The following is a 24,962-nucleotide window of genomic DNA, read 5'->3' as shown; positions in this document are numbered from 1 at the left end:
TAAACTTCCAATATGCTGATGAATCATCATCTCAGGGGCTGATTTCAAATCCTGGTCACCAATTTCAGAGAGCCTAACTCAGTAGAACAGGGAAATAACTCAACAAAAGGCATTTTTAACAAATACTCTCAAGTGACAGACAATATCTTGAGAAAGAACAAAGACAGACATTAGTAGCAAGAGAGAGGGAGAAAAACCTGGAATGTATGATACCAGAGAAGCCATAGAGAGAGACTGTTTCCAGAGTTGTTAACTGCATTGATTGCTACTGAGGACCAACAGGATGAGGAATAAAAGGGCCTACAGATTTCATAGGCAAGGAATGAAAGGGAGGTGAGAAGATGAAGACAGCTATGTGTGGCTCTGTTGAGACTGTACAAACAAGAGGCCTAAGACTACGGGAGATGGTGTGGGGCAAAGACAGGATGTGTTTGCTGTCTGACTTTGTTTTTAGGAGCTTCCCTGGCAGCTCAGACAGTAAAGAATCTGCCTGTAATGTAGGAGACCCAGGTTCGATCCCTGGGTCGGGAAGATTCCGTGGAGAAGGGAATGGCAACCCACTCCAGTATTCTCGCCTGGAAGTCCCATGGAGAGAGGAGCCTGGCAGGCTACAGTCCATAGGGTCGCAAAAAGTCAGACACGACTGAGCAACTAACACTTTCACACTTTGTTTTGGGGATAAGAAAGACAGCCTGAAGAAAAGGCAAGCGTCAAGATGTATGAGACAAGAGAACACTTTAATTCTCTTTAATCTTACTAGCTATTGTACAAATAAATTATAATTATAGGTTCAAATCTTTCTTAGATAAATAAAAGCCAAGGCCTGTCAAAAACATCATGAGATCCAAAAGCTATCTTCTGTAGTTAAGACAGGGCAAATATTGATTGATCTTTGGAGGAAAGCAAAAATACTGAATGGTATTATATATTCTGATTCTAAGAAAAAGGTGTGGCTCCTCCTCAAAGGTAAAGATTAAAACTGAGACAGCAGACATGAGTGCCACCTGCTGGTAAAATGTAAATGCTCAGTTTTTTTTTTTTTGGCCATGCCACAGGGCATGTGGGATCTTTGTTACCCCACCAGGGATCAAACCTGCACCACTTGCATTGGAAGTGCAGAGTCTTAACCAGTGGATCACCAAGGAAGTCCCAATGCTCAGTATTCTGACTAAGAAAGAATCTAGTCTTAGGAATTTCAACTAATTGGATTACTGGTTACCTGTTTCCAATGAGTTTCTTGATAATGATACTGAAGTCTCAGATCTTCCCACCCAGCAAAACAAAGTCTTTCATAAACACTCCTGTTTCAATGTTATTCTCTCAAATCATCCCACCTTCGGCTTCTGAAACATGTACATTACCATATGTAAAACAGATGACCAGTTGTAAGTTCTATGCATGAAGCAGGGAACCCAAAGCCGGTGCTCTGGGACAACCCAGAGATGGGGTGGGGAGGGAGAGGGGTTCAGGATGGGGTGACACATGGACCCTGTGGCAAAAATCATCACAATATTGTCATAATCCCCCAATTAAATTAATAAAAAAAAAGTCTCCTAGTTAGCTGGTCATCATCCCTTTACTTCAATACATTCAACAGTAGGAGGCACACAGTCCGAGACTTATTACATAACCATTAGATAATTTAAAACTGAACTAGACCTTCTCCTGATTTCTACCCACTTATGGGCTTCCCTGATAGCTCAGTTGGTAAAGAATCCACCTGCAATGCGGGAGACCTGGGTTGGGAAGACCCCCTGGAGAAGGGAAAGGCTACCCACTCCAGTATTCCGGCCTAGAGAATTCCATGGACTGTATAGTCCATGGGGTCGCAAAGAGTCGGATACAACCAAACGAATTTCCCTTTCACATACTAGCCTTACCTCTGCAGCAGTACAATAAATCTCACTATGAGAGTCCTTCACCATCTGAAAGCAGCCCTGTCTGCACGTACTTTCTCCCCAGATTAAACAACTCCAGTATTTTTAACTGTTGTTTTTAAAACCTCCCACCAGCCCAGTTGTTGGATAAAAGTTGGTCTGTCAACAGTCCATAAACTATCTTATTTAGAGTTTTTATTTTCAACACATAGCCCAGTGGTACTATCCCTTTCCTCTATCCGAGTCTTAATACACAATTGACTCACACTAAGTTTATGGTCAACTAAAATCCTGTCCAGCTAGATTTTCCCAATCCAGGATGCATTCAACTTAATTATTTGAATCTAGTGCGAGTCTTGATGTCTATCCTTGCTAAATTTCACCTCATAACAATTTTGATTGCACTTTGTCAAGATCATTTTGCACCCTGATTCTTGGTTCTATCCAAATTCGACAAGCCACTCAATAAATCTTCATCCAAATCAATGATAAAAACTTGGATATGAAAGAGCCCTAGAAAGTAATTAATACTAAGCTTGCAAGAATACTCTTTGGGGTAGGGATGTTCATCATCTGTAAATCTACTATTTACTAATCCATCTCAGCGATGAGGGTAATGGAAAACTAAGGTAAATGCTTTAACAAAATCAAGATGTTATGTAATAAGCATTGCATCAATGTAGTGTCCTCACATTCCTTTCAAAAGTGCAGTTTTTACGAGTTTAGCAAGGTTGTTCTTAAGTGAACTCATGGAAAATGTTCACAAACCACAGTGGGGTTACAGTGGATAGTTCCAACATCCACTTTTTTTCTACAAAATTACACTGTAAGAGTTAACCTATTTTACTATTTTATGATTAAATATTTACAATTTAACACTTAAAACAGCAGATTTGTGGCCATCTGTGCATGTATTCTACTCATCCTAATGGGCTGAAGATCAGCTTTTTCAAAAGTAAATAGTCCTCCTGAGTGAAATAAGCTATGTCTTCTCTGCTTAGGCATCCATGCTTAAGCAAGTGTGCCTTATTTGAAAACTGATCCAAAGTTACTTACAAATTATTACAATAGCTCTGACTGTTCAAATAGGACCATGGGTTATAACTCCACTGGGTCTTGAGATATGAACAATCATAATATAACTATATGAAACATATGCTGGGCTTCAGCCTGTTTCTTTAATATATTTATCTGGACTTATCCATTTTAAAGACCACTCTCTGTGCTCATGAAAATGGAAGCAAAACCAGAAGTGTTGCTCCAGGGTAGAGTGTAGCATTCCAGATGTGGACTCTGACGTCCCAGTACTGGATTCTAATCCCGGCTCTACTGTTCACTAGCTATGTGACCTGCAACAGGTGATTTAACCTCTCTGTGCCTTGATCTCACTCATAAATGTGAATAATGACAAAACCTACCTCATAGAGTTATAGGAATTAAATAAGTTAACATGTGTAAATGGTTTGTAACAGTGCCTGCCACACAGTAAGCACTGAATACTTTAGATGTTTGCTATAATTATCATTCCTGATCATCTATTAATATCACCCCTTCTCACCCATCCTTTCCCTGAACTTGCTCTGAAAATAACAATACAGTACAATGGTTACTTAAGAGCTGGGTTTTGAAGTCAGAATAACCTGGACTGGAGTTCTGACCCCACCCTTTATCAGCAATATTACCTTCAGAAGTCACTTAACCTCTCTCAGCCTAAACTTCCTCTTCTATAAAATGAGGATAAAAACAGGATCTACTTCATGGGGTTGTTGCAGGAATTAAACAAAAATAAATGCCACACCCTTCACGTAGTACTTGGAATGTAATATACATATAAGGTTAATCTTTGTCAAAATCCCTCCATGTCCTTTAGTATTTTGGTAGGTACAATCTGGACCATACGAGTCTCTTTTCTGATAGTCATATAGATTCTTCATGCTTTTGACAAATATCTTTGATTATCCACCTCTCTCCAACTTTGGTAGATGTTCTGTGTTTTATAGACATACTTCTCTCTTTCCTTTCCTTTCCCATTCTTCCCCATTTCCTTTCTCTTTGGATTGTTTGTGGTTATTGTGTTAAAATTTAAGAACTTCCTGATCTTCGATCTTATGGCTGCTGGGCGGGGGAAGGATGGGGAGAAAGGACAGTTAGGGAGTTGGGATAGGCATGTACACACTGCTATATTTAAAATGAATAACCAACAAGCATCTATTGTATAGCACATGGAACTCTGCTCAATGTTATCTGGCAGCCTGGATGAGAGGAGAGTTTGGGGGAGAATGGATAAATGTCTATGTATGGCTGAGTCCCTTTGCTGTTCACCTGAGACTGTCACGACATTGTTAACTGGTTATACCCCAATACAACATAAAAAGTTAAAAAAAAAAAAATTCCTGTTCTTTGTGAATCTATTAGTATTTAGGGGTATATTAGTATTTTGGCCTATAACCATGAGACTGTGCCCATATTTTTTTCCCTGAAATATCTGCTTTCTAAAATACAGGATTCACAATGTTATTTTTCATCATGAGATGCTATTATAACCTTTAAAATAAAGAGATAATTTTTCTATCAATAGTTTATCCCTTCTACTTCCCCAATCACTGGTAAAAAGTAAATTCAGAATAATGGTTCCCACCACTGTTTTCTTTACCGCCTATGAGGCTAAGTGACTAATAAATCAAAATTTTATTAGATACTCTTTTAGCAGGATTAAACTTTTGACAAATATCTAGATGGTTAAAGAACACATTACTACCATGATTTGTTTCTCAGTAAATTTTAAAATCTGTTTTAGAAACCATCATCTACATTCCCTGTCATGCTGATATTCCTTAATATTTCTCTGTCAGAATATCACTTTTGTTTCCTTTTTTCTTTTATAGCTCTCTACCAGGTTCTTCCCCAACAAAGTAGTTTCCACCTTATGTGTATATTCACACGCATGCCATGTGTGTGCGCGCGCGCACACACACACACACACACACACATCCTCCTCATTAAGCCCTCTAAGCATTCCCTATTGGATGTTTCTTCTCACCAAAGTACACCTTCCAACAACCAGAGTTCTTACATGAGTACCATCCTATCACTTCTTGATAAAAGACATTCTCTTGTTAAAATACTGAGTTTTCTTTTCTCTATATACTGCAGTGATATACAAAATCATTTATATACCAGGTACTATTCCTAAATAGTTCTGTCCCCAAATGCTTTCTTTCTGCCATATGTTTTCCTCCTAGGTTATCTATTTCTATAACCTTATATAAGCTCCTTTCTCTTCTTCACTACAAATTTAATGAGCTTCCAGCCACAAGGTAAAAAAATGTTACTCTGCTAGAAGCCCACTACTATGGCATTCAATAGTAAAGTTCAGGAAACCAAATCCTGCTCTGATACCCCCCAACTGTTTACTGCCATATCTACTCTTGTCTTGCAAAGTTAAGAGCATCAAGTGGCAATATAAAAAGATATGAGCTGTGTCTGCTCCTCCAACTCCAAAACGCTAGATTTCTTCTAAATATGTCCACCAATATGCATAAGAAAAGTTATTTTGACTAGACTATTAACTTCACACATCTTTTACATACTATTGTCCAGTGAATACAACATATCAGTCCAGAGGTGGCACACTTTGACCCATGGGCCAAGTCCTGTCCACAGCCTGTTTTTGAATGACTCCCAGCTACGAATGGTTTTTACATTTTTAAAGGGTCGTTTAAAAACAGGTAAAAAAGAATCACATGGACGAACCTGTGACAGGGACCATATGTACTCCACAAAGCTTAAATTTTACCATCTGGCCCTTTTTAGAAAATGTTTGCTGACCGCTGTACCAGACCCTCAAATATTTGTTAAAAGAGGAGGCAGGGGGAGGGGAGCAAGACCTCAGAGTGAAGAAGAAGAAACAGATTCCCAACAAATATGCTATGAGATGATTACAAATGGTAAATACTCTCATAATAAACACTATGCAGATCTTTAAATCATTCCTTGACTTCCATTTTCACTGAGTTTCAAGATAAACTAAAGGTTTTTTTATTAGTATATTTAAGAGATCATAATTTTTTTTTTGCAATTTACCTATTCTCGAATCATAGGTGCTCCTAAGAGAACTAAATTTAAACCTTGGTAGTCCACTTGTCCAACAAGTCAACAAAAGTATTAGTCATCAGCAAGGTGTAAGGTGTCAGTTCATAGGTATGTACCCTCATACACACATCTATTCCTTTCATGAAGCACCAAGTACCTAAGAACTGACATCCCACAACATTTTACTCATCTGTTTCCATGAGTCTGTACACCTGTTACTTCAAAATTTAATAACTGAGACTGTTCCACAAACCCTGTAATACAGCTCTGAATACTGAAAAATGTGTAATCAAAACATGAAAGTTCCATTCTCAAATAATATCAAAGACCAGTACTAGACCTATTCACAGTAATGTCCATTAGATGCACTTGCAAATGTGTACCTGAAAATGTTGCTCCATCACTTGGATTTTTCCCTGGTCTGGGCACTTTTTTAGAGCTCGGTCTGCATAATGCAATAGGATTTCTACCATCTGTAAGGAAAACAGCAATTAAAATATGTCTCTAAAGCTTTTTAATACTTAATATGTGTGATCTTAATATATATGATCTTAAATAATACAGAATCAGGCTTGGATATTTTATGAAAAAATACAATTTAAAATTTTAGTGGCCTTATTTCCCCATTTTTTAACCGCAGCATAATTTCTTTCAGGCTCAGGGTTAGCACCAATTTGCTAATCCTTCCTAATAAATACCTCCAGGTTCCAGATGCCATTAGTGTGAAATAAAAATGAAATAAAATGCTGACGTTTACCTCTTCAGTTATCCTCTGCATAGATCTTTCCCTAAAGAACACATACAGGCAATTCTTTCTACCACAGACTAAGAGAATCATTTACAAGTCTTGGGAATGACCAGTTTCTGTATGTTTTCTAAATGTTTATACTAATTTGGAATCTAATTTTCACCAATGCATTTGCACAATAAAAAGGGGGAGGAATGACAACAGTAAATGAATTCAGGCAAGCCTAGGCTAGGAAAACAAAGCACGTATTAAATATTAACACTAGCCATGTTAATGTTAATCAACAGCTTAAAGCTCAACATTCAGAAAACAAAGATCATAGCATCCGGGCCCATCACTTTATTGCAAATAAACATGGAAACAGCGGAAACACTGGCAGACTTCATTTTCTCAAAATCACTCCAAAATCACTGCGGATGGTGACTGCAGCCATAAAATTAAAAGACGTTTACTCCTTGGAAGAAAAGTTATGATCAACCTGAACAGCATATTAAAAAGCAGAGACATTACTTTCCCAACAAAGGTCTGTCTAGTCAAGGCTATGGTTTTTCCAGTGGTCATGTATGGATGTGAGACTTGGACTATAAAGAAAGCTGAGTGCAGAAGAATTGATGCTTTTGAACTGTGTTGTTGGAGAAGACTCTTGAGTGTCCCTTGGACTGCAAGGAGATCCAACCAGTCCATCCTAAAGAATATCAGTCCTGGGTGTTCATTGGAAGGACTGATGTTGAAGCTGAAACTCCAATACTTTGGCCACCTGATGCGAAGAGTTGACTCATTTGAAAAGACCCTGATGCTGGGAAAGATTGAGAGGAGGAGGAGAAGGGGACGACAGAGGATGAGATGGTTGGATGGCATCACTGACTCAACAGACATGAGTTTGGGTAAACTCCGGGAGTTGGTGATCGACAGAGAGTGCTGTGGTTCATGGGGTCACAAAAAGACAAGACACGACTGAGCAACTGAACTGAACTGAACAATAATAATAATAATAAATAGCCCTCTTTGCTACCTCAGGCAATACAAACACTTGCACATATAGTATTTCTCATAATTACTTATCAGTTTATAACAAATGTCAGCATCCTATGGGCTACAATTAATTTCAGAAACAATCCAGATCCCTGGGTTTTCTTCCTCCTCCTGTCTGCTGTCTTCTGGCTATTTCATTGTTTATAAAGAACCAGAGATCAAATTGCCAACATCTGCTGGATCATCAAAAAAGCCAGAGAGTTCCAGAAAAACATATATTTCTGCTCTACTGACTATGCCAAAGCCTTTGATGTGTGGATCACAATAAACTGTGGAAAATTCTCAAAGAGATGGGAATACCAGACCACCTGACCTGCCTCTTGAGAAACCTGTATGCAGGTCAGGAAGCAACAGTTAGAACTGGACATAGAACAATAGACTGGTTCCAAATAGGAAAAGAAGTACGTCAAGGCTGTATATTGTCACCCTACTTATTTAACTTATATGCAGAGTACATCATGAGAAACACTGGGCTGGAAGAAGCGCAAGCTGGAATCAAGATTGCTGGGAGAAATACCAATAATCTCAGATAAGCAGATGACACAACCCTTATGGCAGAAAGTGAAGAAGAACTAAAGAGCCTCTTGATGAAAGTGAAAGAGGAGAGTGAAAAAGTTGCCTTAAAGCTCAACATTCAGAAAACTAAGATCATGGCATACAGTCCCATCACTTCATGGCAAATAGACATGGAAACAGTGTCAGACTTTATTTTTCTGGGCTCCAAAATCACTGCGGATGGTGACTGCAGCCATGAAATTAAAAGATGCTTACTCCTTGGAAGGAAAGTTATGACCAACCTAGACAGCATATTAAAAAGCAGAGATATTACTTTGCCAACAAAGGTCTGTCTAGTCAAGGCTATGGTTTTTCCAGTGGTCATGTATGGATGTGAGACTTGGACTATAAAGAAAGCTGAGTGCAGAAGAATTGATGCTTTTGAACTGTGGTGTTGGAGAAGACTCTTCAGAGTCCCTTGGACTGCAAGGAGATCCAACCAGTCCATCCTAAAGGAGATCAGTCCTGGGTGTTCATTGCAAGGACTGATGTTGAAGCTGAAACTCCAATACTTTGGCCACCTGATGCGAAGAGCTGACTCATTGGAAAAGACCTTGATGCTGGGAAAGATTGAGAGGAGGAGGAGAAGGGGACGACAGAGGATGAGATGGTTGGACGGCATCACCGACTCGATGGACATGGGTTTGGGTGGACTCCGGGAGTTGGTGATGGACAGGGAGGCCTGGCATGCTGCGGTTCATGGAGTCACAAAGAGTTGGACACGACTGAGCAACTGAACTGAACTGAATCTTCATTTAAGAGTGAGCAATGGAAAAAAAGAAAAGGCGATAAGAAGGAATTTACAAAAGTATTCACAGTAACACCAAAGAATTATCATCTGATTTGCTTTTTTATACAGTCTCTTCTTGACTGTAGTCATTTACCTAATCACGCCCAAAATGTACCCCAGTAAAGACCCTATAAAATACTCACCCTATCTGCAACAATAGCCTTTCGCTTATTGGCATCCCCTGATAATCCTGCAGAGAAGCAAAACCCAGCATAAATCCAAAGTTAATCCACATCTTCAGGAGTGAAACTGCTCTGATCTTCTATTGATAACCTATGCTAACAATAGATATAAGAAATCTAGGTAGCAAAATGTTGGGTAATATGCCATAACAAGAACACCTCCCATCGACTGGACCAGACAGCATGTCAGTGTACTTTCCTTTTGTTCTAACAGTTAAGTTCTCCTTATGAAATGAATTTTAAAAGTGACATTTAAAATTCTATATCCTGTATTTGTCATTAACCTTTTTTCCTGAAAATCTGCAAGGTCTGATAACATCTTGCTTATAAAACACTTGAACACTAAGTCAAAAGTTTTCTGTGAATGATTAATATTATTCATTTTCTCTGCTTCAGAAAAGCAGCACCTACTACACCAGTGTCCTGTTGACTTACCTACTACTGCTTTTGCTTTTCCTTCGTGGAAAGACCATGCCAGAGCCAAAGCTTCTGTAAGACAGTCTTGTTTCAAGAGGTGATCCACTCTCTAAAATGAATAAATGAGAGAAACCACACCCTTTTGTCTGACCAATTACCAGTAAAAATTCCTATTCTACCTAGTGTCTTCCTAGAAGTTGTTGCTTACTAGCTAAAATTATTCCAATAACCATGTGACTATCTTATTTCCAGGGAAAACAATTTCATAAAGCACTGGATAATACAATGGCTGTATAAGTTGGTATAAGGAGCTACAGCCTAAACCTGAAAAGAGCAAACAGCTAGAACGTTGCTGGAGCAGAAACAGCTAGTCGCCACAATATCCATTCACTCCCTCCTCCATAACAAATTCCAAGTTTGTTTGAGATAGCAATAAACCTTTAGACAGCTAAAGGACATTTCTAAGACTCTCCTGCGGCAACTTGGGGCCATTTGACTAACTTCTGGCCAAAGATAAGAGGAAGTGTTATCCGGAGATTTCTGGATTGTGACCTTAAAAGGTCAGGGCCAGCCTTCTTTTCTGTTTCCTCCTTCCTGGAATATGGACTTAACAGCTGGAACTCCAGTAGTTATACTGGAACATAAAACGACCTTGAGACTAGAATCCATACACAAGAATGGTGAAATAGGGTAGTATGACAAAGACCATGGAGCTGCCATATTAGCCACAGACTGTGTACCTCCAGACTGCTGTTACATGAGAGAAAGATCTTTTATACCACTGGTATTTTGAATTTTCTATATACACAGCCAAACCTTATCGTGAGTTAGTCAGTTTTATCAAATCAAGTATGAGAGTTAGCATGGTTTTGATGTACACTTCTGAAATTAAAAAGCACAAATTCAAATAATCTTTTTCTGCAAAGTCAAAACAAAAAATGCTGAGATGTGCTCAATTCAATAGTGCTTACATATAAAATTACTCTGAACTCACCTCTCTCCAGCTCCTCAGCATCATCACATAAACAGACTGGAAAATGAGAAAGAAACTAGACTTATCATCTCCAAGAGACTTATTTGAGAGATACATTTGTCTTAGTTCTACATCTCATTTTACACCTCTTTAAGTAAAAATATTTCCTATTACACTTAAAAGTAAAGGGTCTTCAAGTGCCCACATTAAAGAGTAAAACAGGGCCTTCCCTGGCAGTCCAGTGGTTAACACTCCATGCTTCCACTGCAGGCAGGTTTGCTCCCTGGCTGGGGAACTAAGATCCTACATGCCATGTGGTACGGACCAAAAAAAAAAAAAGAGTACATCAAACATTTAAAAGTGAGTGAATCTATAGTCCAAGGAGTTCATTCCATGGACAAAGAAGAAGGAAAATCCAATCTCCCAACATGCCAAGTTTCTCCATGCTAAGTTTAAAAAAACAAGGAACAAAGTGATACACAAAAAGCTTTAAAAAACAAAAAAATTGATAAACAAAAAGTTCAAAAAAAGGGGGACAAATTGATATACAAAAAGTTCCTATTCTAAGTCAAATATCTCAATGCATTTTATTAATAATATATCCTAAGCTATCTAGGGCTTCCCAGGTGGTACAGTGTAAAGAATCCGCCTGCCAAATGCAGGAGACACGGATTCAGTTCCTGGGTTGAGAAGATCCCCTAGAGGAGGGAATGGCAATCCACTCCAGTATTCTTGCCTGGGAAATCCCATGGACATAGGAGCCTGGCAGGCTACAGTCTATGGGGTCGCTAAGAGTTGGACACAATTAAGCAAGTGGGCACAAGCTGATCTAAGCTAAAGCACATCTTAATTACATGACAAATATATATAATAAAGTTATCTTCCTGGTCATGAAAACATAAATGTGAAGGAAGATTGAGAAAGTATACCTCTGAATAAAGAAAATAAGCATCCTATTAACCAGAACCTAAACAAAAGTAAAAATATAGTATGTCTAAAAGTAGAGGAAATTAATTAGTTGTACAGTACAAAGAATTATATTCAATATCTTCTAATAACCTATAATAAAACTAAGAGGCAATCTTTTAAAAAATTAATTAAACATCAGGATCATCTAACCCTTCAAAATTTTCAATTACTGCTGATCAGTATTCACTTTGTAATGTACTGCCTGCCCTCTTTACCAGCAACCTCCTTCAGCCCCAACTCTCCTGACACAAACAAACACCAAGTCACAAAGTGGAAGAACTTACTTTTGTTCCCAAATAAAAGATCTGACCACCATAGCTACTTATGGATTGATAGCAAGCCTTCTCTCCAACCAAAGCCTAAAAAAAAAAAATTTAAAAGTAAAAACTACATGCATTAGAAGTCTCAAATTTTCAAGAATGTGGATTACAGAGACAATATAGTTTCATTCTGTAAGTGAGGGGGAAAAAATGTCAGTCGAGTGCCACTCTGTCTGTGGAGGTGGCAGAAAAGACAAAGTGCAAAAACTAGTTCTCTGCTTGTATATGGTCTTTTTATCTTTCAGAGTAATGCAAAAAAGGGAGGAACATGTCAACTTCTAAATCTGAAGAAAAACTGTTGCAACCTGCCCACTACTGGATGACAGGGAGTCTCTGCTTCCGGCAAAGAATAGGGCTAATTGAAATGATACCTTCAAGTTCTTCGAAATAAATATCAACAAAAAACACATAAGCAAACAGGAAGATAAGCAGCACAGTATATGAAAGTCAGCACAGCCCAGCAAATAGAAACAAGACTTACTGCCTGATAAATCTGGGTTGCAAATTTTGGCTCTGTCACCTACTGGGTGACAGAGTTTAAACAAGTTTCAAAGTTCTGACACTGTTTTTCCATTTTTGAAAACCATGCATTTTCTGAGAGGCTTACATACAGTAGTATTTATAAATCTTCCAAAATATATGTGGTCAAGAACTTATAACTAGTAATTTTTCTTATTATGAAATTGTAAAAATACATACAAAGGTAGAGAGAATAAAATAACGAACCTAATGTATCCAGTAACTAGCATCATTAATTATAAGCTCAATCTTGTTTCATCTATAATTCCCACTGAGTCCTCTATAATACAGTAATAACTCTGAAATGAATCTCAGATTTTGAACACCTCATTTACAAAAATTCAGTATATGAATGATAAATCTTTTTTAACATAACCATACAATTTCCTTGACAGACTTTTAAAAATCAACAACCATTCCTCAATATCAAATATCTGATCAGTGTTTGATTTCAAATTGCCTCATAAATGTCAAACATTACTGAGATTTTTATTCTTTGTTTCTACATTTCATTTGTTTAAGTCAAGGCTCAAATAAGGGCCACACACTGAAGTAGGCTGATACATCTCTTAAGAGTCAGTGTGCCTCTATCTCTCACAGTCCTTTACTTTCCATGAAGTTTATTTGTTGAAGATACTGGAACACTTACTCATTGGAGTTTCCTACTATCTGAATTTTGCTAATGGCGTCCCAGTGGAATCTTTTAACATGTTCCTCTGCTTCTATATTTCCTCTAGAAGATCAGAACCAGGGTTTTGCACTTTCTTTTCAGTCTGGGTTTCTGGCAGTACCACTTTAAATTTAAGTACAATGTCAGTGGTAGGATTTTTGTAGATGTTCTTTTTAATCAAGCCGAAGAAGCTCCCTTCTATTCCTAGTTTGCTAAGAATTTTATCAGAAACGGATACTGAATTTTGTGAAATGCTTTTTCTACATCTTTTGAGATGGTATTATGACCTTTTTTTTTTACAATAAACTAACATAGTGAATTACATTGACTTTTGAATATTAAACCAGCCAAGTGTGATTTGGATAAATACCATTTGATAATGATTCCACTTTTCATACATCGCTGATTTCTATTTACTACTATTTTACAGATTTTTGCTTCTATGCTCATGAAGTCATTGATCTGTATTATACTTTATTGCAATGTCTTCAGTTTTGTCATCAGAAGTAAGCTGGTATCATAAAAAGATTTATGTGCTCCCTTTTTCTCTATTTTTAAAAAATTTTTATGTAAAATTGATATTTTTTCCTTAATTATAATAGACTTTACTAGTGAAGCTATCTAAGCCTGGATTTTCTTTGTAGGAATCAAACTAACATACAAGCCCTTAGATTTTCATTTCTTCTTGGTCAGCTTTAGTTATCTGTACCTTTCAAAGAATTTTTCCACTTCACCTAAAATTGTTTAATTTTTAGGCATGAAGTTATTTATATTATCTTTTTAATATTTTCAGACTACACAGTGATTGTATCTCTCTCATTCCTGATATTAGTAACTGCACCTTTTTTCTGAATTACTCTCACTGTTTTATCAATTTATCTTTTAAAAAGACAAGCTTTATTTTCTTTGATTTCTCTACTATTTGTCCATTTCCTACTTAACTGATTTGTGTTCACTTTTGTTATTTCTTCCTTTAATATACTTCAAGTTTATTTGCTCTTTTCTATTTCTTTAAGATAGAAACTTAAGTTACAAATTTGAGATTTTTTTTTAAGGTATTTAAAGCTATAGTGAAAGCAAAAGTCGCTCAGTCGTGTCCAACTCTTGGTGATCCGATGGACTATACAGTCCATGGAATTCTCCAGGTCAGAATACTGGAGTGGGTAATTATTCCCTTCTCCAGGCGATCTTCCCAACCCAGGTATTAAACCCAGGTCTCCCTATTGCAGGCAGATTCTTTACCAGCTGAGCCACCAGGGAAGCCCAAGAATACTGGAACGGGTAGCCTATTCCTTCTTTAGGGGATCTTCCTGACCCAGGAATCAAACTGGGGTCTCCTACATTGCAAGTGGATTCTTTACCAGCTGAGCTACCAAGGAAGCACATTTAAAGCTATAAATTACCCTCAAATTGACTTATAGACCCCAGATTTTTTTTGAAGTTAATTTACAATGTTGTGTTAGTTCAAGTGTACAGCAAAGTGATTCAGTTATTTTACATATATACATTGTTTTTCAGATTCTTTTCCCTTATAGATTATTATAAAATATTGAATATAGTTCCCTGTGCTATACAGTAGGCCCCTGTTGGTTACCTATTTTAGATATAGTAGTGTGCATATATTAATCCCAAATTCCTAATTATCCCTCCCCGCTCTCCCCTTTGGTAACCATAAGTTTGTTTTTATATGTCTATGAGCCTGTTTCTGTTCTTGTAAATAAGTTTATTTGTATCATTTTTTAAAATTCCACATATGAGTGATATCATATGATATTTGTCTTTCTCTGGTTTACTTCAGTATGATAATCTCTAGGTACATCTGTATTACTGTATCTGGCATTCTTATAACTGAGTAATATTCCACTGTGTGTCTGTGTGTATATATATATATACCACATCTTCTTTATCCATTCATCTATCGATGAACATTTAGGTTGCTTCCATGTACACACAACATGTCGTGGCTGTTGTAAATAGTACTATGAATATTAGACTGCACGTATCTTTTTGAATGACAGTTCTTTCTGGATATATGTCGAGCAGTGGGATTGATGGATCATATGGTAACTCTATTTTTACTATTTTAAGGAACCTCCATACTGTTCTCCATAGTGGCTGGACCAATGTACATTTCCACCAACAGTACAGGAGGGTTCCTTCTTCTCTAACTCTCTCCAGCACTGATTATTTATAGATGCTTTGATGCTAGCCATTCTGACTGAAGTGAGGTGATACCTCGTGTTGTTCCGATTTGCATTTCTCTAATAACGAGCAATGCTGATCATCTTTCATGTACCTATGAGCCATCTGTATGTCTTCTTTGGAGAAATGTCTTTTTAGATGTTCTGCCCACTTTTTAACTGGGTTGTTTGTGTAAAGAAGCTGAGCTGTATGAGCTGTCTGAGACCACAGATTTTTATATGCTGCATTTTCACTTTCATTTAGTTCAAAATATATTCTAACTTCCTTTGAGATTTCTTCTTTGACTTATGGGTTATTTATAAAGGTGTTCTTAACTTCCAAATATTTGAGTTTTCTCCAGATTTACCCAAATGATTCTTTCAACGATTTACTGTTGTTTGCTTTATGGCCTAGTATATAATTTATTGGATGCCCCATCTGCACTTGAGAAAGTTTGTAATTTGCTTTTGCTGGGTGGAATTCTCTATAAATATCAGTTATGTCAAGTTGGTCAATAATTCTTTTTAAGTCTTCTGTATATCCTTGATGGTTTTCTGTCTACTTATTCTATTAATTACTAATAAAGGAGTTTTGAATTTTCCAAACTCTAATTGTAGACTTGACTGTTTCTCCTTTTAGATTTGTTATTGTCTCATATATTTTGAAGGTCTGTTATTGGGTGCTTAAGCCTTTAAGATTATTATGTCTTCTTGACAAATTAATCTTTTCATCAATTTGAAATTTCTCTTTATCTCTGGCAATATTCCATACTCAGAAATCTACTTAATCTGATATTAAAATAATTAGCCATTCTAATTATTAGTATTTGCACAATATGTCTTTTTCCTTCCTCTTACTTTTAACTTATCTATGACTCTATTTAATGAGAGCTTTTTGGAGACAGCATAGAATTGGTTCTTGCTTTTTATAAATCCAGTATGACAATCCCTGCCTTTCAACTGAAATGTTTAGACAACTTCCATTTCCTAAAATTATTGATATAGTTGGATTTAGATTATCTTATTGTTTTCCACCTGTACTACCTCTTCTTTTTTTATGCTTCATTGAATTTAATATTTTTAACATCCACTTTTTTGCTACTATTGACTTATAAAGGGATACTTTTTCAGTGACTACTCTAGTGTTTATAATATGCAGCTTTAACTAATCTCAGTCTACACTTACATAATATACTATTTGATGTATAATGTTGAGAACTTTACAGTAACATATTTCCTTCTCCCCACTCTCTGCCATGTACTATTTCTGTCATCCTTTACTTCTACATATCATTAAGTATGTACCACAAAATATCATTACTTTTGTTTTAAACAGTCAACTTCTTTTGTTAAATGACAATATTAAGGTACAATTTACATACCATAAAATTCACTCATTAAGTATATGATATGGTAAATGTAGAGTTGTTCAACCATCGCCAAAATCCAATTTCAGAATATTTCCATCACTCCACAAAGATAACTTTTACCCACTTCCAGTCAATTCTCATTCCTACTCTTAGTCCCAGTTCTATTAATCTACATCTGTCTCTATAAATTTACCCTTTCTGGACATTTCATATAAATAGAATCAAACACTACATGGTTTTTCCATATGGCTTCCTTCACTTAACACAATATTTCTGAGGTTCATCCATGTTTTAGCATGTGTAAATAGTTCATTTTTTAAATTGAGGAATAGCATTCTGCTACATGGACATGCCACATTTTGCTTATCCATTTATCAGCTGGTGGACATTTTGACTGTTTTGACTTTTTGGCTATTATGAATAATACTGCTATGAACATCTGCATACAAGTGTTTTTGTGGAGATATGGCTTCATTCCTCTTGAGTAACTAGCTAGGAATAGAACTGCTCTATCACATGGAATCTTCAATATTTTGAGGAACTGCCAAAATGTTTTCTACAATGGCTGCACCATTCCAACAAGCAAAATATGAATGTTCCAACTTTTCTGCACTGTAGTCAACAGTTGTTATTGTCTCTTTTTGATTACAGCTATCCCAGGAGGCGTGAAGTGGTATCTCATTGTGATTTTGATTTGTATTTCCGTAATGATTAATGATGTTGAATATCCTATCATCTGCTTTTTGGCCATTTGGTATATCTTCTCTGGAGACTACTGCAGATTATGTCAGATGAGAAATCTGCTCTTACACTTATTGCTGATCCTCTGCATTTAATGTGTCTTTTTCCTCTGCATGCTCTAATATTTCCTCTTTCCAATTCATTTCAATCAATCTGTTCATTTTACTTGTGTTTGGGTTCACTGAGCTTCTTGAACTTCTCTGTTTATTGTTTTGGAAAGTTTTTGACCATTATTTCTTCTAATTTTTTCTCTCCTCTCCTTCAGAAATTTCTACTAAACATTAGGCTACTTCACGCTACCTCACTGGTCACTTTTTTTTTTTTTTAATTTTTTTCAGTTTCATTTTGGATAGATCCTATTGTTCTATTTTCAAGTTCACTAATATCTTGAAAATTACTGTTTTTGTTTTCTGGTTTTTTCCCTTGATTTTTTTTTCCCAGACAGGAGAGCAAATCCAGTCCCCACTATTCCATCATGGCTGAAAGTACAAATTCAAAGTCTATCAGTGTTTTTAATAATCACTCAGACTGCCACCACCGCCACCACCGCCACAGTTGCTAAGAGTCAGGGAGAGCCGATCTGGGGGCTTCCCAGGTGGCTAAGGTGGAAAAAAAATCTGCTTTCAATGTGGGAGACCCAGGTTTGATCCCTGGGTCAGGAAGATCCCCTGGAGAAGGAAATGGCTACCCACTCCAGTATTCTTGCCTGGGCAATTCCACAGACAGAGGAGCCTGGAGGGCTGCAGTCCATGGGGTCACAGAGAGTCAGAAATGACCAAGTGACTGACACTTACACTTCCAGACAAAAGAGAATGTCTAAGTGTGGGACCATAATTATTCTTAAGCTAGTGAATTCTACTGAATTACCATTTCTTCTTCTGGATTTTCCTAGCTTCTAAATTCTGAAAATACTGGAAGACTCTTTCACATATATTTATGCTCTGAAGTTCTAATATCTCAGGGAGATTTGAGCAATGGTTAGATATTATGTTGTAGACAATCATAAATATGACCTTCATTACTATTTTTTTTCCAAGAAATTATGCAGAGAAGCTCAACAAGAGTCTAAATTTCCTGCTTAAAGATTACTGATTAGGAAACATGAGATCACAATTCCAAGTAATTTAACTGTAAACTACCTATGTAAATGGGCTTCCCAGGTGGCACTAGTGGTAAAGAGTGAAGTGAAAGTCACTCTGTCCTGTCCGACTCTTTGTGACCCCATGGACTATACAGTCCATGGAATTCTCTAGGCCAGAATACTGGAGTGGGTAGCCTTTCCCTTCTCCAAGGGATCTTCCCAACCCAGGGATGGAACCCAGGTCTTCTGCATTGCAGGTGGATTCTTTATCAGCTGAGCCACAGGGGAAGCCCAAGAATACTGGAGTGGGTAACCTATCCCATCTCCAGTGGATCTTCCCAACCCAGCAATCGGACTGGACCCCCCTGCCAATGCAGGAGACACAAGAGATGTGGGTTGGGAAGATCCCCTAGAGGAGGGCATGGCAACCCACTTCAGTATTCTTGCCTGGACAAGCCCAGAGACAGAGGAGCCTGGTGGGCTACAATCCATAGGGTCGCAAAGACTTGGCACACACACCTGTAAAAATTGCTAAATGCCATTGTCATTGCTTAAAATATAGTAAAATTAATACTAAAATCATAACTTTTAGGTCTTCCTTCTCTGCAGACTCCTACATTTCATCTATCTTCCATTCCTAAAGAATTTTTCTCTCAAAGCTCTCTTTGCCTTTCAATGACTGCAGTGTTCATACCTGTTCAAGTCTTTAGCAATTATCCATATACTTCCAAAGCCTTACAAGCTACCTGTCTCTCTAGTCTTTAATTCCTTAAATCAGGCTTGTTGTCACCATATAAAACTTTCTAAAATATCTTGCTTTTACAATTTCTTTCTTATGAACTTTAAATTTCACTTCATTATTTTTAGTATAAAACTTAAAATTCTTTGGTATTAGTCACATTTCTGAACAGAAGATAACAGGAATTGTTGTTTTAATTCACATTCTTGAATACTTACATATAAATTCACAACCACTTCAACCCAGTTAGTGGTTTTCAAAGAAACATCAAGACATAAAGATAACCCCTCAGAATTCTTAAAATAAAACAACAACAAAATATCAAGTTTATCAAAACAATACTAAAATAATGGATCACCCTTACCAGCGCTTGGCTCACATTTCCTCCAGTGGCTAGTGATTTGAAATGGCTGCTATTATAGACCAACTGAACTTCTGAGATCTCTACTGTTTCCAGTTCCTCCTGAGTTTGCCGATCAATCACATGCAACTTCTCTACACTGTCCAGGAGCACAATTGTGCGTGAGTTTATCCACTATAATTCAAGCACACAGAAACACAAAAGTGAGGCCCATCCCACATCATCATCCAGGACGAGAAGAAAGCTTGGCCACTCAGTTAAATGACATTGAGGACCTTAACCATTTAATCAATCAGGTGATGACAACACAATCACAGCAAGAACTACTCAGTACCAGCCCAAGGAACAGCAGATGCACAGCACAGTATTGAGTTTTGATGGTATAAAAGTGATTCATAATATAAAAGAAGGCTAACTAAGAGCCCTAATAGATATTATGGGATAAATTGTTTTTTACCAAATTTTTTTAAAGGTACTACATTGACACAATAACTTAAAAGTGACCAACTTTGCATTTCTAGTGTTTTGACATTAATCAAACAAAATGGTGAATGAAACCTCATAAACCTAGCTGGTCAAAGAATGATCATTAGCATTTAAGTATTACATATTTTAAAATGGAAACTATTTAAAAAATATATATTTCCTTCAAAACATACCTACAAATTACAGCAGAGTTCTTTGCTCTATTTCTCTATATAGTCTGAATATTTGTTAATGAGTACTACTACAATTTTAAAAGTAATAATAATGCTAAAATCTGCTAAAGGATGTCATTTTGATTAAATTTCTTAGGTTATATATAAAATTTATTTTCAAAATATTTTTTTGAAAATTCTCAATTCCTCCCCAAGAAATAAATGAAGTCTTAAAATCTGCACAATAGAATTCTAAATTAGCCAGAACAAAGTATTTCCCCTGCACTTTCTCTGATACTAGTTTTGGTTTATTTATATGATCTCTTCCCATGCTCAGAAATTATCTGCATAATCAAACAACAATCAAGTTGAAAATGGATCAATTTTTCTATTTTAACTATGCTACAAGTGTATATACTTTATCATTGTAGTGGCTGCTGTAAGGGAAGGGTTTGGTTTTTCAAAAAAAACATTGTCTCTCAGAAAACAGAGTTTGACACTCAAACCATTTACAAAGAACTTTTGTAATGTGCTCTCTTGATTACTTTGAGAAACAAAGTACCATTCAGAAAAGACACATTACTCAGCCTTGTACAAACTTAGTGCTAGATTTTACACACTTTCAAAAGTCACCTGGTTAACAGAAAGAATGACCAAGAATGTTAGCATGTTTAGCAATTATTCTTGGGATTAGACTCTCACTATTTTAAGTGTTGACACGTTGTAAACAATCCTTTTAAAGGTAACTTACAAAGCAATGCAGTTAGGGGTCACATCATGCATATGTCACAGGACAAATGAAAAACACTCACTGTCCTACTATTAGAATGACTACTTGTGGTTGGGAAATTTTTTCCAGGGACAGAATCATATGCAGATGTTTACAGAGTTATACCTCAAACAAAAAAAAAAACGATATACCTCAAACATCTTAAATGCAAGTGACAATGATGAATTCTAGAAAAATATATTACACAATTCCACAAAGGATTCTGGTAATGACAAAACACTGATGTCTAATATACATGGGAAGAGGTTGAACAAAATTATTTCATGAAATGTATATGGGAAAAAAGTGTTATTTCTAAATCAAGTTTGTGAGATTTAAAAAGCAATATGCAACTAAATTAATAAATCATCTATTATAAAAACTGATACAAAAGGAAATAATCTTTTTTTTTTAAACCAAAAGGTTGCTCAGGACTGAGATGCATGGTAGAGAGAACTCTGCAAAATTTTTTAGCCACAAAAAAACAGTATCTCCTAAAAAAAAAAGAAAATAGTATCTCCTGAACCAATGAGGACACACTCAGAAGTACCAAAACGTGTTTACAAAGAAAGCCCAGCAATGACCCTGAAAAAATTATTCTGATCTACCCTTTGAGCTATTCAAGATTTTAAAGAAAACTTTTGGTGATCTTGCCAGTGTTCAGCAGGCTAAAGGACAATAAAAATAATGTGTAGCATCACACCAATATCAAGACTTTTTTCCAGTACAAGCAGGACTTCACTTCTGTCCACATTTTATATGATCCTAAAGGTCATGGTTTATGGCAGAAATCCTGGGAGCCTTAACAGAACATGGACTCAAAACAACTACATAAAGTAATTGGGGCTATTTCATTTCAATAGTACTCACAGTAAAGTTGATGAGATCATAGTATAGGTGAAGATGCTTTTGCTTAGTAACATGTATCGCTCCAGATTCGTCTCTCTTAACCTGATGATGAAATAAAAACAACCTGAGATTTCTTAAAAAACTGAAAATAGAACTGCCACATGACCCAGCAATACCACTTCTGGGCATACACACCGAGGAAACCAAATCTGAAAGAGACACGTGCACCCCAATGTTCATCGCAGCACTGTTTATAATAGCCAGGACATGGAAGCAACCTAGATGTCCATCAGAAGACGAATGGATAAGGAAGCTGTGGTATATATACACCATGGAATATTACTCAGCTGTTAAAAAGAATTCACTTGAATCAGTTCTAATGAGTTGGATGAAACTGGAGCCCATTATACAGAGTGAAGTAAGCCAGAAAGATAAAGAACATTACAGCATACTAACACATATATATGGAATTTAGAAAGATGGTAATGATAACCCTATATGCAAGACAGAAAAAGAGACACAGATGTACAGAACAGACTTTTGGACTCTGTGGGAGAAGGCGAGGGTGGGATGTTTTGAGAGAACAGCATCGTAACATGTATGTTATCTAGAGTGAAACAGATCACCAGCCCAGGTTGGATGCATGAGACAAGTGCTTGGGCCTGGTGCACTGGGAAGACCCAGAGGGATCAGGTAGAGAAGGGAGGTGGGGGTGGGGATCGCGATGGGGAACACATGTAAATCCATGGCTGATTCATGTCAATGTATGACAAAACAAAACCCACTACAATATTGTAATAAAAACTAATAAAATAAATGAAACACACACACACACAAAACCTGAATATCAGCTACTGTTTGAGAGACTTTAAAAAGTTTCTCACCTAGTCAATCCACCTAGAACATGATTTCCATTCAGAATATGGGTAAAACGAATACTGATAACTAAAGAAACTATTAAACAAATGAAAAAAATCACTCACAAGGGTATGTAGTATATCTGGTATAATCCATGGTATGTCTGGTCAGTGGTCAAGCTGTCAGTTTAGGCAACCATGTTTTAAATGCACTTCACTTTATTGTGCTTCCAGATACTGTGTGTGTTATAAACTGGAGATCTGTGGCAACCTTGCGTCCATCTATTAGCACCACTTTTCCAACATTTGCTCGCTTGCTTCCTATCTCTGTGTCATGTTTTGGTCATTTTTGCAGTAGTTCAAACTTTTTCAGTATTATTTTTTATGGTAATCCATGATTAGTGACCTTTGATGTTACTATTATAATTGTTTTGGCTTTTTTTAAGCAATAAAGTATTTTTTAATTAAGGTATATACACTGCTTTTCTTTAGAGATAATGTTATTACACACTTAAAAGACTAGACTACAATGTAGTGCAAACATAACTTTTCTATCTATGCCCTGGGAAACCAATCAACTTACGTGACTCACTGCATTGCAGTATTTGCTTTATTGCAGTGGTCTGAAACGGAAACAACAATATCCCCAGGGTATGCCTGTACTGGCAAATGTAACATTCACTCTGTCATACTCAGAACAAACTAACTTCATCACATCAATAACTGTATTTAGCCAAAGTTAAAGCATAAAATAGGATTAGTGGCATGGTGTAAAAAATGTAAAACAAAAGTACATTAAAAGGAAAAAAAAAAGGTGCTGCAGTGACCAAAACTAGGCTTTTCTGAAATATGATACTAGCATAGCTCAAACAGCCCGAAATTTCCCAGGACTTCAAGTGTTAATATTGTACTTATATATGCATATGTATACACTCTATAATCTTCAGCTGTCCTTACCATTTGTTCTATTTCTGCTCCAAGGCAACAGAGCACTGAAGACGACAGACACAATACAGTGACCTGCCTGAAACTCATGACATTCAATTCAACTTGGGCTTTCTTGCATACTTCCCATAGCAGTGTCCTAGAGGTCCTTCTTTCCCTTTATGTCCCAATTCCTCTTTGCCTTCGAGTCCCATCACTTGTCATGTTGACCTCACCAGATAACAAACAACTGAGACCATTTAATGTGAGCCCTTCATGTCTTCCCATCTTTACTTCCTAAGTCACTTCCCCAGTAAGAGAGAAGGCTCTGGTAAAAGGAGCTAGATCTACAACCACGTGTTTAAGAGCAAGTTCCACTATTACAGCTGAGTCACCAAAGGTAAATCATTTATTCTTCCAGTTTCATTTGTAAAATGAAAATAAGAAAGCATCAAATTGTTTTGTATCTTGCATATGTTGAAAGTGTTTCATAAACAAAAATATCAAGGCCAGCATTAACTATTTTAAGATTGGCTGAAGTCCTTACTAAAGAAAATCACTCCACCTGTATAAACTCTGAATCCTACTCCCTCCTCCACTGCTTAATATTACCCCTCCTCTGCTAATATATTTAATCACTTCTTTGAAAGGTCCTTTATCCTCTTGTTATCAGACAGGTTTCTGACTTATCCATCTTCAAAAAACAAAAATTTTCCCCTGATTTACTTCTTACAGAAAATTAAGAACTTTTCTCCTCTTGCAACCGAACACTGTACTCAGTAGTGTGAGTCTGTTCTTCTAGAAATCCATTTCTTTAACAACGCTCTATAAATTCAGCTTCCACTTCAATTCCGCTGATGATTAGTCCTCTGAAATGTTTCTAAAAAGCTACTTCTTACATATCTTGTGGCCTTGCCTTCAGTCTTCTTCCTTGATCTCTCTTTGGTATTGATATTACACTGGAATTGATAATGTCCTGAAGCCTCTCCTCCTCCGTCTTTTGTGATGCTATAACTGTTCTATTTCCCCACCTACCTCCACATGCCTTTATAGGATCCCCCTTTCCTATTGCCTTTGTTTTCCTTTTCCTTACACGAGTGTCCACCAACGTTATGGATGCTCTCGCTTTTGATTTACAGAGCTTCAACTACCTTCTCAATCCTGGAATTCGCATTTGTACCCCAGACCTGGATTGCCAATCAGCCCAGAGAACATTACTCAAGTCTTACCTTCACTTCCAACCCAACACTATCCTTCCCTAACTCTACTCTTTGAATATGTCATGCTTCTAAAATACAAAGCCAGAAAT

The 24,962-nt window shown here is 36.8% G+C and overlaps 1 protein-coding gene across 4 annotated transcripts in view; it reads right to left on the bottom strand.

Moving 5' to 3' along the window:
• Positions 1-24,962, bottom strand: part of VPS8 (VPS8 subunit of CORVET complex) — a 288,453-nt gene that overhangs the window by 218,056 nt on the left and 45,435 nt on the right. For all 4 annotated transcript variants that reach the window (XM_061166734.1, XM_061166737.1, XM_061166735.1 and 1 more), the window contains 7 exons: positions 21,894-21,974; positions 19,620-19,790; positions 11,920-11,994; positions 10,688-10,723; positions 9,712-9,802; positions 9,238-9,284; positions 6,353-6,442 (listed from right to left, as the gene is read on the bottom strand). In XM_061166734.1, the coding sequence (XP_061022717.1) occupies positions 6,353-6,442; positions 9,238-9,284; positions 9,712-9,802; positions 10,688-10,723; positions 11,920-11,994; positions 19,620-19,790; positions 21,894-21,974 (591 nt within the window). The remainder of the gene's footprint in view (positions 1-6,352; positions 6,443-9,237; positions 9,285-9,711; positions 9,803-10,687; positions 10,724-11,919; positions 11,995-19,619; positions 19,791-21,893; positions 21,975-24,962) is intronic.

The sequence above is a fragment of the Dama dama genome, chromosome 19, assembly GCF_033118175.1.
Source record: "Dama dama isolate Ldn47 chromosome 19, ASM3311817v1, whole genome shotgun sequence".
Taxonomy (NCBI): Eukaryota; Metazoa; Chordata; class Mammalia; order Artiodactyla; family Cervidae; genus Dama; species Dama dama.
The sequence above is the reverse complement of the archived record's forward strand: the minus strand, read 5'-3'. Positions and strand labels throughout refer to the sequence as shown.